Below are 15,843 nucleotides of genomic sequence, written 5' to 3'. Positions count from 1 at the left end.
GCAGAAAATCGGTAGTGAAGTTAACATTCTTACTGGCAACAAGACAGACCACATAGAAAAATTTTTTCATGCCTGACCTTCTTGATATGAAACTGGAAACACGTCTGTGAGGTTTTTTAAACTCTCTTGGCATAATTTTGTCATTTGCATGATGTTTACAGTTGCGTCATACAATATTGCACTTCCATGTTGTGCTATTAGTTTTTTTTGTTTGTTAAAGCTTGGCCTAGCTGGAGATTGCATTTTAATGTATTTCTAATGCTTTTAATTTCTTTTTTGAGCCACCCAGATTTTGTATCTGTATGAGTTATTATACAGCAATAACTTGCACATTGAAGTATTTTCTTCTTGCGACTTAAGTATGTACCTTGAAGAGTTAAATCAAATAAGAGTCCTCCTTCCACCTTATTTTGTCTTGCACTTAGAAAAAATGTAGACCCAAGAAGGGAGGGGAAAAAAAATCCAGGCTTTTCTGCTAAAGAACATACCTGCCTAATTGGTACATTTAGGTTATAACATGTTTTTTATAATAAAAATCATATGCTGATGATGGTTGAAAAGCCTTTTTTTTCTTTTTTTTTTTTCCTCCTCTCTCTCTCTCCTATTTTCTGCACTGAAAGATACTCAGACCAGGCTCAGTGTTGGACAAGATTAGCTGTATTTTTTTTTTTTTTCTAGTCCCCACTTTTCGTCTGGATACCTGCCCTCTCAACTATCAGCTGGAGAAAGAAGAAGGTGGCACGGGGGAAAAAAGTGATTTCAGGCTGGGACACATTTAGAAAAGATTTCTGGAGAGAATTAGGAAAATTCTAGCCAAATGGGATTGGGTCTAGTTTTATTTTTCACTGAGCAGAATAGAGAAATTTGCAATAATAGGTAAAAGCAGTTGACTTAAAATCCTGAAAAATCTTCAGGGGCTAAAGCATATTTTTTTAAATATCAGAAATTCTGTGCAGAACAAATTAGTCTGAGCCATGCCACATGGATACTTTAATGATGGATGTTGGCATTCAAAAGTGTCATCAGCTTGACTTTCAAAGCAGGTGGATAATGGGCACAATACCCAGAAGCAGAAGACAATGACCTAGCAATTTCTCAATGACCTAGCAATTTCTCACTGAATTATGATGAGAATAAAAGTCCAGGAAAGTGATATTCAGAAAAGCCTACATGTATCGTTCCAAGGCAAGAATGAATGGTAGAAGCCTGCAGATAATGAAGACAGAGAAATATAGATGAAGAAAAAGAACTTTTCAGGTAGCTTTGGATGCTACTGCTCAATCCTGTTCCATGAAGACTGGTATTTCATCACAAAAGGAATAGTAATTCTACATAGCTATAGAAAGCATAGATCTTAGATCATATATAGCTAAGATCTAACGAAGGAGAAAATGCTAGCATTACATAACTGCTGTTTAGTGTAGAATTGTGCTTGAACCAAGCTGACTACTACTGTCTCAAGTGGGTATATTAGATGCTTTAAAACTTACTGATTTATTTACTGATTTACTTAAATATAAAAGTTAAGTTCTGTCTAGAATGGCAGAATATTTAAAGTTGCTGAACAAAAACTGGAGAAGTGTTCTGAAAGCAGTTAATGAGCATAGCTTTATGTAAAAAGAGGAAGAGATCAAAGTTTGTTTAGTAGATCTTTTTGCTTCATTTGAAGACTTATTTCTAGTTTTTATGTTATTTCTCTGTACAGAATTTGGGGTTTTGTTATGAAGTTGTTAAGGTCAGAAGATGAAGGAAAAATAAAAGAACATTGATGACAAACTCTTTAGGACTCTAAGAAAGAGAAAGTGCTGTGTTGCCAAATATATTTGTAAACTGTATTTAATGATTTAAAATCATTTTATGATTTTTAGTTAAGATAGAAGTGATGTTTGTTTTCTGGGATGACTGTTAAACTCTGAACTCCTGAATATTTTTTACCATCTGATTCACCTTTCACTTCCTTAAACTCTTTGGTAAATCCTCGTGCCATGTGATTTTTCACAGAATACTTTCTTGCAAAGTCTATTAAGATGTTATGGTAGTTTTCACAGATTATTTTCTCTGAACTTTTGAGACTTTTTGTCCGTATTTTGTCTCTTTCTATCTAGATGCAAATGACATTAAGTTTGGAGTCAGCAATCTATCCTCTGGCTACAGAAATGTTATGAACTGCAAAAAAAAAAAAAAAAAAATCAGTTTAATATTAGCAAAGGATCTAGAAGACAAGAATACTTACTTACCAAGCAGCAGTTTTTACCCATCTTTGAATTTGTGATCATAAAAAAATGTAAACCTTCTGATGAATGCAGTTCAAAATCCACCGAATAAAAAGCAATATCTATGACTGGTTTTGTGATAAAGATCTCTGAAAGAGGATATCTTGCAGTAAATCGGAACTGGTTTGTTAGCATTAAGGCACTTTCTTCTGTCAGGGTATTCTGATATTCTGAACCCCGAGACAGGGATGATAAAGAATTTCTTTTCAGGTGTTTCAAGATTATATACATTTTTACTGATCCTCTCCCAGAAAATAAGAATTGCTTTTGTTTTTTCTCCTGTCTAACGTATCTCTCAGTTGAAATATTTTCTAAGCTCATATTGTTTTGCTGTGTTTGCTCTGTGTGGATAAAAATTTTATTTTTATTTTTGTTAGTATATACGATATGTTTGATCAAGGATTTAATAATATATTGCATAATTTTATTGGGGTTTATATAATGACAAATTTCCCATCTGCTATGCAGTAAGCAGCAGTTAAAATGTGTGTTTTGGCATTTATATGTAGTTGGATGTGTTTGTGTTTTATACAGAATGAAATTTATGTTCAAAATCACAAAATAATTTCTTTTAGCTTCGTGAAAAAACTCAGAATAGATATTTTCTTTTTTTTTTTTTTTTTTTTCTTTTTAGCCACTTCTTGCTTAATGTCTAGATGGGACTGTGCTTTGATAGGCCTCATTTATTGATACCAACGCACAGAACAGAGGAATTTCTAGTAAAATACATAAGACAAATTCACCTTGTTTTTGTGTGTGCAGATAGTGGAATCCAATTTGATATTATGAGATGATTCGGTTCTTTTGTTCTGTGACTACCTTCTGATGTTTTCTGGGTCACATTTGTTGTGATAAAGTAGTGGAATGGCGCCTCTCATGGCATGCTCTTTAGGACTGAGAGACCAGTTGAGAAAGAGGAAGAGTTTAGGCAGAGGACAGAACATGATATCGGAGGAGAGAATATCTTTTGAAAGTAGCAATCCAGGACAATTTCAGAAGAACTTTACATATGACCAGATTCTCCTCATGATTTATGAGAAAACTACACAATTGCTTTCTCTTCCCTGCCCTGCCTTCTTTCTTAACTTTTTTTAACTATTCTTTTTTCCTGTGCTACCTGAAGTAAAACAGTGTGCGACTCCGGAACTCTGAAAAAATCCTCCACGCGTTCCTTCAAAGGTAGATTACATTAAATCCCTTTCAGAGGAAGGATTGTAGTTTGCTTTGCTCTCCCCTTTGGGAGTAAGTACAGAAGTGGCTTTGGCCCACAGCTTTCCTAACAAGATAGACTAAAGTCCCTGTGAGTTTTATTGTAAATTGATCATATGAATGACAATGCACCTTTCTTCCACTCCAGATCAGACTCCTAACCGTATATATCTCAGTCTCCTTCTGTTTTCCTATTGTCCTTTCACCTACATCTCTTTGCTCAACTTCATGCATCCTTTTCGCAAGCCTTTCGTTTCCCTCTCCTACATTTTTTCCTCACAAGCTGCGCTTCCCTGGTTATGCCCAGAGAATGTATGTATATTTATCGTTTGCTTTTGATCCATGTCACTCCTTTGTCTAGCTGGTAGCAGCAGCACCAAAAAAACTAGAACCAAAATTGACTGCTGTAGCTACATTGCAAATATATGAATGTGGTTGTATTTTGTCGTCGATCTTTATCTTGCTGCTTTTCTTCCAGGTCAGAGTGTGCAATGTGGTGTTACAGTTAGAAATAGGGCCCCGCAGAGGGAACATACACAATGTTCAGCCCAGGGTATAGTCTGTCTCTACAACCCCATCTCTGTCACATAACCTTCCCTACTTAAGAGTATGAAACAGTTACAGAACATATAATGGTCAGCAAGTCACAGTTTAAGCATCTCTGCATTATTTTGGTCTTACTGCACCTGTCAGATTTTGTAAGTTGCTTGATTTTTCCTGGTCAGCAAGTGAGGTGGTTCCAGATTTTTAAATGTATTATATGAAATCTTATTCTTTGTTGTAGAGCAGGCTATATGGGTTTGTCGGCTGTGTTGAAAACTAGTCATCTGAACCATGGTTCATCTGAAGGCTTCTGTCTGCTGCAATTTTTTCAGTGTAGGGAAAGATTTGTAATAATGGTAAGACTTCAAAGCCTGTAAGTGTTAGTGTGGTGGGACTCGGCCAGCTCAAATGAAGTGGTTCTTTCAGCATGCAATGAAGCCAATGGTCAAGAGAGTTAGACATGGATCCTCCACGGAAGGAAAGGAGAAAGGAGCTCCTGCTGACAGGTATATAATCAGAACTGAAAAATTCATATCTTCTTGGATTAATTTGAAACCGGACTGCAAGAAGGGATATTAGGTTCACCATTCAAACACTAAGCTAAGTCTGAGAACGTATGAGGAAACGGACCATGCAGAGTAAATGATTTCCAAAAACTACCACTGTTTAGGCCCCTTGTGCCTGGGTTGAAATGCCATGAGTTTGTATTCAAATAGGACTGTAAATGTTGAGTTCCCTGAGGTTAGTGACTGTGGACTGTGCTGTGTGTGCTGTTTATACAGGTAATAGTTGCTCAACTGGGGAAAGCACCAGAGTGTTTTTATTTCAGCTGGTTATCTCTTCCCTATTGTTGAACCATATTTAAAAGTAGTTTTAAACAAAGAGCTATAAAATGTATATTACAGTGATTAAGTACTTATTTTCTTACGATGTGATTAGTTAGATAAGAAAAATCTTTACCGTGTAAACTTTTCTCTTTAATCAGATTTTTATAGCATGGTGAATATCTAGGACCTGGAGTTCCCAATGACTTTGGGATAGGACTATTTCAGAGTTAGTCCTATTTAAAATTTTTTTTATAGAGAAGCCAATTGTTCTCTAGCAAAGAATAACTAAACAGTAAAATGTCTTAGTGATGGTGCTGGAATGCTTTTGCTGTTTAAAGGGGAAAGGAAGAATTTATAAACAGAAGAATGAAATAAAATTCATGCTTCATTTGTTATACTAAGGGAGCTGATAACGTGATGACTTCTGTTGTCATGTGTTCTGTATAATATCATAGTGAAGTATGCAATAAGTATGTAGTTATTTGCCTGAAGTACACTTTTCTGTTTTATGTGGGTTTTTGTGCTTTTTGTTAGATCCTCTGGGCAGGGGGAAGCTGCAACACCATGCTTCAAACTTACAGTAATAATTAAAAAGGTGACATTTTCCCAAAACAGAATGGTATATGCAATATTGCATTTAAAAGTACATAACTTCAGATCTCACTCAGCATAGCATGGAAATTATTGGAAACCACTGACTTCACAGGCAGCATCTGTTTACAGAGCTTGCCTTTGCTGTGTCTCTTAACTACTTTAAAAGTATTGGACCTAAATCCTTCCTTAACTCGAAGTGACTATTTAAGGGACACAAGTAGTATGCTAAATACATATTCAGTGAACAGTCTTTTTCCTTACTCTTGCAAGGCCTGAGTGTTTTGGAGGAGGAGTCACGTAGCTAGTTCCATCTTTTGTTAATTGAAAGAACAACTAGCAGCTCTGCCGCTACATGCTTGCTGCGCATTGGAACATATATGGGAAAGCTAACTCTCTATCCCAGCCAGCAGACAGCATGCTTTTCTATTTAGTGTGTGGTAGCTAAATGGTCACTTGTTCTCCTGACTGAGTTAAAACCCTGTCCTACGTCTGTATGGGAAAAGTGGTTTCTTACTAGGTCATCTGCACAAGATGAATCAGAATTTCCCTTTTGCTTTTCAATTTTCTTGCTCTCGATATAAATGCTATATATAGATTTTTGCAAACAAACTCTGAGATACAGCAAATGTAAATTATATGTCTAGTGTTACACAGGGAGTCACTGGTAAACTCTGAGATCAGGAGACAAAACTAAAGTTCATATCTCCTGGTTTAATATCTACACAAAAGGCAGCAGCTTTTTGTCTTTGGTTTGGTTTTTTGTCTTTGGTTTGGTTTTTTGTCTTTGGTTTGGTTTTTTGTCTTTGGTTTGGTTTTTTGGTAACCTGATGCTGAGAGGAACTTCTAGATCTTGATATTTAAAGAAGAATAGCGACTAGCCTTTCTTTTCTGGCAGGTTTGCTTCTGTTTTCCTGTGGGAATGGGAAGAAGGGATAGCTGACAGTTGTCTCCAAGGCTATTTCCATATTGTATTTTACTCTGTGTCCAATATGAGCTGTTTTGTAGTTAGTGTTCTTTTTTCTTATCCTTCCAAGCTTACCCTATCCTTTGTAAATGGATGTTTTGCCTAAGTAAAGAGTGTATGATTAAGATGGCATTTCAGATAAAGCTTATATTACCTTTCACAGCATATTTTGCCTGAGAAAAGATTACATGTGGTGTTATATGATTTATTTTTATGTTAGGCAATCATAACTTTAACTGAACTGATCAGAGAGAACTTCAGGAATAGCAAATTGAAACAATGCCTTTTACCAACACTTGGGGAGCTTCTTTACCTCATAGCCAATCAGGTAAGACTGTCAAGTGATCCTTACAGATTTCTTTGATGTATGCGAAAATGATTTTCTTCCATGAAAAAGTAAATGAAAAGCAAATGTTATTGTTACTTGTGTCCTCAAGTGCATGAATGTTGAGTTTCATGTCGATATATGTTCTGGGATATTTTTTTCTTTTTTACTTTTTGAGGAGCTTGGTAATACAGATATGTACCTCATCTAAGAGGAATTAAATTGCATTCTTCAAATATGGATGGTCTTGTTAACTCCATAAAACAATAACTTTATCAGTCACCATAACCACTGGTGGTGTCCAAGTGGCATATGTAAGGGTTAGAACATCTTAGCTGGAGATTTTGATTAAAAACAGTGTGTATCAAGGCAGCCTGTGTTATCAATAAATTAATGTATTAATTTAGTTCATATTACATATCATCCTGGCATGGTTGAATTCACAGTACTGTGGAAAAGGAAATGGAGTGATCCTGATTAATTCCAAACGGAATTAGGTTGTTTTCTGACTAGGACTGATTTAAACCTTTAAACAAGAAATGCTGTTAATGGTAGGAATTGAAAGTGACAGCTCTTTAAACCTCAGCATTCTTTGTCCTTATTTTAAGAACACAAAACTTTCTTTTATTTATTAGAAACTAAGACATGTTTGAACAGAAGAAGAGTAGCCCAAAACAAATGTTGAATGCAGTTCTCTGACAGCCTTCAAAGTCCAAGCCTTTGCATTACGTGCATTGTGTCATTGGTCTAAATACTATCACATAAGTTGCCAGTCTGTGAGGTCACTTGATAAAGGAATGAGAGTACAATGTGGAGCTGTATTTTGGCTTACTATAGTTATGGCTGTGTGCATAACACCCATGTTTTATTGTCCGTATTCTCTAACAACTTTGTCTTCCACAAGATGAAGTCGTTGCCTTGCTTTTGTAGGTTAGCAAACATCATCCGTTGGTGATTAGGCAGTTGCCAAAATCTCTGTCAAACACAGACACAGAACATGTCCTCACACTGAGAAGTTATAGAAAATACATCTACAGTCACGGTTAAGTTTTAGGTGTTTTCATATTTTCTTAGTTTTCCTTGGAAAAAAGTTCTGTACTTTGTATCATCTGATACATTGTAAGTTACAGGATATTAACCGCTAATAAAAATAAATTAACCAAAAACTCCAACTTGAAAATTGTATTTGGCAAGAGTTAGTATTTTGCACTACTTGATTTTATTTTGAAATAAAACTTGAGTGATTAGAACAATTCTATTTACAGCAGCCCGATAACAAAATGGTTTGGGTGTACTGACCATAATTGTTTTTTTAACTCTGAAAGTATAAAATAAAAATTTTTTATGTTTATATGTATTTATGAATTACATAGAATGTTTGAAGTGTGACTACTTTTTTTAAATGATGACTCTATCATGTTGCATGAAGATCTATAGCAATGTGTTGCATTGCTCTGAATTATAACTAATAAATTATTAGAGAACAGGAAGAACAGATTTAGAACTGTTCAGTGTATAAGATCTCAAGGCACTGTATCTCTGTAAAACTTCAAAGATACCAGTGTGATTTGTATATTTGGAGATACTGACACTTGTGTCATACTTTAAAAACAAAAAAAAAAAATTCTTTTGCTTGTTATAAAGCTTTTCATTTTCCAGTACTGTTCCTATGTAACCACAGAGTACTGTAGTGTTGTAGACATTTTATTGCTGTTTAAACTGCAGAACAGTATTATTGAATGACTTTGTCAAGATCACGCACCATGTCAATATTAATATACAAGGAATCAAGCATGTTTACTCTCAGTTCATATCTTTAAACAGCAAACCATTATGCCTTGACTTATTTAAGAAAAATACCATAGTTGTGTCAGGTTGATTAAGAACTACATATAACCTGTTATTTTGTTTTTATGTACTTTTTCCATTTTGCTATTCAACCTGCTTTGTTGCCGTATCAAACTCCTAAACATTTATCTTTTAAACTGTGAGCTTTTAGGGGTATTTCTGGTTTGGGGGTGGGGGAGTGTTTTGTTTTTTTTTTTTCCTCTGGGGTTTTGCTAAGTGCTTCTAGGTTCTACCACAATATTAATATTAAACAGTGATAAAGACTGAGTGTTTCTTTTCAGTTATTATGAACATATAGCTTCTATAAGCCTTCTGTCAACCAAAACTGATTCTGGAGTCTTGTTTGAAACTACTTGAGAGAGCATAACAAGACCCACTTCATCTGAAAAAACAAAAAAACCCAAACCTTTGGAGAAAATTCAATATATCATAAATTGTCAAACACTTAAAATCAAGCTCAGCCATCTAAGTGAAGCGTGATTCACTGGGTTATGTACAGGGTCACTGGTTGCAATTCTGTGACTTAGAAAATACTGGAAAGAGTCTAGATAATTGTAATGTCCTCTACTCTCCTGAACTCTGATGTTGTGTGGGTACTTGCATATGAGATCTAAAAAGCAAGATTTGATACTCAGTCTCTGTATTTTTCTTCCAAACAGAAGCCAAGGGTAATGCAGAAATGAGTGGACCTCAGGGAGAACGTTCTGTTGTTTTTAAGTATATTGCCTTAAGGGAAATTTTTCAAGTTTTATGTAATATTTCTATTAATTTGCTGCTGGTTGCACTGTTAGGATGCAGAACCTAAAGCTTAAGCAAAATCAATATGAGCAGAAAGTAGGCATGTCCCTCAGTGTCTGGCAATGTATATAGATTTATTGCATATGTGAGATTACTTATCTATGTTTCAGTAATTAAGAATCATGCTGAATTCTATACCTTTGCCTTTTTAAAATCTCTAATTAGACACTAAAGCTTGCAGGATGATGTTTATCAATTTGAATAGTGAAAGAACTATTAATGTTTCAAGACTGTCATTTCTTGGGGCTTTTATTTTTTTGCAGTACCTTTAGTATACAGAGTTTCAGAAAAACTTGACTAAATTTAAATAGTCAGAAACTAGATGAATAAAATGAGGAACAGATCCTTGCCAGTTCCAGCATAGGCTGTTGATTTAGCTTTGCTGTGACACCTTCCTTTTCCAGGTGGAGAAGAGTCCGCTCTTGATTGCTGGAGAGTAACCTATTATCCTTCTTTGAAACTTGGGATCTGTTCTCTTGAACTTATGTGCTAGGCCTTGGAAGGCAAACTGTGGTTGAATGTCAACATGTCATTGTCCGGATAAGATGAGGGAGGTCGAAAATGGTACGGAGAGACCTGATGTCTCTGCCTCATGTTGAACCAGTTTAATTATTATCGTATGCAAGTTACTTCCGAGGAAAATTGTACCATACCTCTTAATAGAAAATTAGCAGAAATAAAGCTAAAAAATGTACTATTTAACGAACTCATTTTCCCTGTTGATAAGTTGCAAATAAAATTTTCATTTCTTCTCAGTAAAGAAGGAAAATGAATTTTAGGAGGCAATTCAGTAACAGTCTTTCCCCACTAATGTGGCATGCTTTAGTTAAATACCTGACATTAATTCAGCATACAAGATGTGATAGCGTAGGCCACTCGGAAATCAGAAAATTCAGAAAATATAAATCGTTTCTGCATCTTTAACCTCCCACCTTGTGCATCCTATGCTTTGTATTATAAACAGTTAATTAGTAGGCTAAAAAAAAATTTGCTAATATAATCAGTTCAATAAACATAATTTCTGAAGGGAATGGTTGCTTATCATACTTTGTCAACTTATTGAAACAAGTTACAGAGTTTTATGGCGTATCATATCATCCATGTATACTGTTTCTCATTATTTTCCCAAATGAGGCTATTCTTTCACTGTTTTCACTGTATACACTTGCTGTGTATTAGCCTAAATATGGTGTTTTAGTCAAATCTTCATTTCTTTGCAAAATCCAAATGTCCTCCTTTAAATCTGAAAATTTACATTGCGGAGGGTGTATGTGGGGGAGAAGGGGAATTCATTAACTTCAAACGGCAGAATCAAAATCCTGATTCAACTAGCAGTGAATTAGCCCTTCTAACAGGGTGATTTCAAGGAAATATCCGTAAGGATCTCGAACTAGTGTTGACTTTGTACTGAAGGATATTCCATTTAGTAAGTTTTATTAAACACTTTGCACTTCCCTGAATAACTTGAATGTTTTTTTCCAAAGAAAACTTACTTTTTTTAGTTCACAAACAAAAGTAATTTTCTGTTTTGGTATAATTAAATCACATTTCAAGAGAAGTATTATTCACTTCCAGTAATCATTTGTCTCTTTCTGAATTAATCAAAATGATCAAGATGAGTGTGTGAGATCATTTTGTGTATGTGAATCAAATAGAATCAATGAAAAATAGAAGTATTAGGACAAATTCCATTATAGATCTTGGAGAATATTAAAATAAGGTAATAAACATAGCAATTTTTGTGCTGCACGTGAAATAACATTAGGCAGTAACCATAGCCTGGAATTTAATATGTTTTCTAGCATATAATAATTTGAAATATGTATAATATGAGTCTTGCTAAGAATCTGTTATCTATTTTTTATGTAGGTGAGATTATTGTAGTGTTTGTGGGTTTTTTTTGATTTAATCACTTGTGCTGTTGGCCTCATTGCAGGAGGAAAAAAAAGAGCACCCTAGAGAATGCTGGGTTGTTCCCTTGGCTGCTTACACTGTGCTAATGAGGTGTCTTCGGGAAGGGGTAAGGCTCTTTCATTGTCCTCAGTAGAATTTCTCCACTGTAATAACCCTTTAGGCATTGTGTGAGGATTGTAGCCTGCAGCACTGCAGTATCTTGTCAACCAAGTAATGCTCTAGAATTTAAATAATCGTGATAAGACCATGACTTGAGCAGGAGAAGAATGCAAAAATGCAGCATCCTTCTCTGTACATTCAATGTTTATGTGTTGCTGCTTGAGTTTTGGAAATTATATATAAAGTAGAAGTTACTGTTAGTAAATGCTGAGTTTATTCATGCTGTGACTTTCCTTTGAGAAATATTGTGACAGTTTGCAGCGTCTTCCTGAAATGTATAGTTTGTACAGTTTATTTTTAACAAGATTTACTTGCTACCTAAAAAGTGGCTGATATACAGTTTTCTAAAAACTGCACTGGTATCTTGTTAGATTATTAGTGCTCTTTTGAGGCCTAAAAGTTGTAACTAGTTTTATTCTGCTACACGTGCTATGGTGTAGTCTTCATTTTTCTTGGTGATGGCTTAGCTATGTTAAAAGAAGGAAAGAAAAACATGCATATAATTTCAATTTGTAAAATGAAAAAGAATTGAGGAGAGTGCTGGCATTTACGGTTTGTTTGAGACCAATTGAGTTAATTTTTGCCCAAGGCAAAGCTAAAGGCAGAAAACAGGACGGGGGGGGGGGGGGGGGGGGGAGTTGGTGGAGGTGGGGAAAGCAAGATAAATACCTTCTTTTTTTTCTGGGATCTTTATTGCCTACAGATTGTGATTAGTAGTGGGAGTCTCTAGATGCATTTCAACATCTTCAAAACGTCAGGTGATCAAGAACACACAACTGTGTGTATGTTTTCAGCTCATAGTTACAGTAAGATGCCATTCCAAGGCACATTCATGACAAGCTATTTATTGCTATCTGTGAATATTCATAATATGGGAACTATATGGAAACTCCTTAAGAAACTAATTTATTCTGGTACAATGAAGTAAATTCTTAGTCCTGAAACCAGTCAAAATTTTCTTACTAATTTATCTTGACAAATTTTCTTTTGGGCTGAGTAGAACCCACAAAATACATTTTACTTGCAACTATTTGAATTAATATCTAAATTTAAAGTTAGCAAGCAAGTTAGAAATCCACAACTGTGCATGGTTACAATTTCTGTTTGTGAAAATGCTAAACGTTTGTAATGGAGTTTTAAGTAATAATATTTATTTGTATTAGTACAATGCATATGTGGTAATACACGTTGCTCTGTTGGAATTATAGCTGCCCCAAGTTCCTTGAACAACACCATTTGAAGAATCAAAAGTATACATAAATACATAAAGTACCTCACAACATCTGGGAAGAGAGAGAGAGAATCTTACCACATACTATTATAAACTTTTATAATTTCTTTCACTGCTTTTTGCTGCACCCATGTTGCAGTTGTCTCTTTATCCTATATAACTTTACAAGCCATCTCTTTCTTGGAAAATCATGTAGCAGCATCTAAAACTGGATGGTTACAATTACATTAATTTTAGGCAGCTGTTTACAAGAGATTTGTATTTTTAAGAAAAGAATAAATCAGCTATAAAACAGACAGGATTCTGTGCCAGATATTTTAGATGCAGGAGTGAAGGAGTGGAAGAGAAATCTACAAAGATGGGAAAAGTGAGAGAAGGTTTTGAAAACAGTATTCCTTTTAAATATTTGTTTGTATGAATTGATTATCTGTTTCAAAGCATGTAGAAGTAAGACTGCTAGAGTAGTAGTAATTGACTTTGTGAATTTTTATAGAAAGGTCTGTGCAGTGTTATGAGAATGACTTAAAATATAACCAGAAATCTTCCAGAAAAGTGTTAACATATTTGAAGCTGTATAATCATAGAATAACATAAGTTGGAAGGTGCCTGTAGAAGTCACCTAATCCAAACCCCTGCACAAAGTAGGTCTAATCAGACTAGTTTGCTCTGGGACACGTCCACTTGAATCTTAAACACCTTCAAGGATGGTGATCTCACAACTTCTCTGGGCAACCTGTTCTTGGAAGGGACTACCGTCATAATAAAAAAGTTTTCCATAATCTGCAATAGGAGTTTCCTGTGTTCCAGCTTGTGGCCACTGCCTCTTAACTCATGGCCATGCACAGAATCACAGAATCGTTTAGGTTGGAAGGGACCTCTGGAGATCATCTAGTCCAACCTCCCTGCTCAAGCAGGGTCATCTAGAGCATATTGCCCAGGATCACATCCAGATGCGTTTGGAATATCTCCAGCGAAGGAGACTCCACAGCCTCTCTGGGCAACCTGTTCCAATACTCACTCACCCTCACAGTCAAGAAGTTTGTCCTCGTGGTCAGATGGAACTTCCTGTGGTTCAGTTTGTGCCCGTGGCCTCTTGTCCTGTTGCTGGGCACCACGGAGAAGAGTTTGGCCCCATCCTCTTGACACTCCCCCTTCAGGTACTTGTACACGTTGATGAGATCGCCTCTCAGTCTTCTCTTCTCCAGGCTGAACAGGCCCAGCTCTTGCAGTCTTTCTTCATAGGAGAGATGCTCCAGCCCTCTAATCATCTTTGGAGGCCTCCGCTGGACTCTCTCCAGGAGTGCCATGTCTCTCTTGTACTGGGGAGCCCAGCACTGGACACAGTACTCCAGGTGAGGCCTCCCCAGGGCTGAGGAGAGGGGCAGGATCACCTCCCTCCACCTGCTGGCAACACTCTGCCTAATGCACCCCAGGATCCCATTGGCCTTCTTGGCCACAAGGGCACACTGCTGGCTCATGTTTAACTTGTTGTCCACCAGGACCCCCAGGTCCTTCTCGGCAGAGCTACTTTCCAGCAGGTCAACCCCCAGCCTGTACTGGTGCATGGGATTATTCCTGCCTAGGTGCAGGACCTTGCACTTGCCTGTGTTGAACTTCATGAGGTTCCTCTCCGCCCACCTCTCCAGCCTGTCCAGGTCCCTCTGAAGGGCAGCACAGTCCTCCGGTGTGCCAGCCAATCCCCCCAGTTTAGTATCATCAGCAAACTTGCTGAGGGTGCACTCTGTCCCTTCCTCCAGGTCATTGAGGAATACGTTGAACAAGGCTGGACCCAGGACTGACCCCTGGGGGACACCGCTAGCCACAGGCCTCCGACTTGACTCTGCGCCATTCACCACAACCCTCTGAGCTCGGCCATCCAGCCAGTTCTCAATCTACCTCACTGTCCACTCATCTAGCCCACGCTTCCTGAGCTTACCTAGGAGGATGTGATGGGAGACAGTGTCCAAAGCCTTGCTCAAGTCCAGGGAGACAACATCCACTGCTCTCCCCTCATCTACCCAGCCAGTCATCCCGTCATAGAAGGCTATCAGATTGGTCAAGCATGATTTCCCTTTGGTGAATCCATGCTGACTACTCCTGATCACCTTCCTGTCCTCCACATGCTTAGTGAGGACCTCCAGGAGGAGCTGCTCCATCACCTTTCCAGGGATGGAGGTGAGGCTGACAGGCCTGGAGTTTCCTGGCTCCTCCTCCTTGCCCTTTTTGAAGACTGGCGTGACACTGGCTTTCTTCCAGTCCTCAGGCACCTCTCCTGATCTCCAGGACCTTTCCAAGAGGATGGAGAGTGGCCTAGCGATAACATCCGCCAGCTCCCTCAGCACTCGTGGGTGCATCCCATCGGGGCCCATGGATTTATGGATGTCAGGTTTGGACAAAAGATCTCTAACCCGATCCTCCTCAACCAAGGGAGAGTTTTCCTTTCTCCAGCCTTCCTCTCGTCTCCAAGGTCTGGAATTCCTGAGGACTGGCCTTAGCAGTGAAGACTGAAGCAAAGGCAGCATTCAATAACTCTGCCTTCTCTATATCCTTCGTCACCAGGGCCCCCGCCCCATTCAGCAGCGGGCCGACGTTTTCCCTAGTCTTCCTTTTGCTATTGATGTATTTGAAGAAGCCCTTCTTGTTGTCCTTGACATCCCTTGCCAGATTTAATTCCAACTGGGCCTTAGCCTTCCTTGTCGCATCCCTGCACACTCTGACAACGTCCCTGTATTCCTCCCAAGTGGCCTGTCCCCTTTTCCGCATTCTGTGTACTTCTTTCTTCTGCTGGAGTTTGGCCAGGAGTTCCTTGCTCATCCATGCTGGTCTCCTGCCCGCTTTGCTCGACTTCTTCCTCAGAGGGATGCACTGCTCTTGAGCCTGGAGGAGGTGATGCTTGAATATTAACCTATGGTAAGATCTGGCTCTACCTTCTCTGTATCCTCTAATCGGGTAGTTGTGATATCTCCCCTGTACCTTTTCTTCTTAAGGCTGAGCAGACTCGTTCTCAGCCTCTCCTCGTATGTTATATGCTCCAGCTGTCTGACCAGCCTGTCTACAACTCTCTGGGCCCATTTCTGTGTCTGACTGCTCTCACTGTGAAGAACGTTTTTCCTTACATCTAATTGGAATTTCCCTTGCTGCAGTCTGTGTCCGTTGCC

The 15,843-nt window shown here is 37.8% G+C and overlaps 1 protein-coding gene across 2 annotated transcripts in view; it reads left to right on the top strand.

Annotated features, from left to right (window-relative positions):
* The window catches only part of ULK4 (unc-51 like kinase 4), a 257,771-nt gene that overhangs the window by 37,574 nt on the left and 204,354 nt on the right, over positions 1 to 15,843 (top strand). For both annotated transcript variants that reach the window (XM_068935673.1, XM_068935672.1), the window contains exons 19-20: positions 6,631 to 6,738; positions 11,318 to 11,401. In XM_068935673.1, the coding sequence (XP_068791774.1) occupies positions 6,631 to 6,738; positions 11,318 to 11,401 (192 nt within the window). The remainder of the gene's footprint in view (positions 1 to 6,630; positions 6,739 to 11,317; positions 11,402 to 15,843) is intronic.

This window comes from Struthio camelus, chromosome 2 (genome assembly GCF_040807025.1).
Source record: "Struthio camelus isolate bStrCam1 chromosome 2, bStrCam1.hap1, whole genome shotgun sequence".
Classification (NCBI taxonomy): domain Eukaryota; kingdom Metazoa; phylum Chordata; class Aves; order Struthioniformes; family Struthionidae; genus Struthio; species Struthio camelus.
Note: the sequence above shows the minus strand (reverse complement) of the source record. Positions and strands in the feature narration are given on the sequence as shown.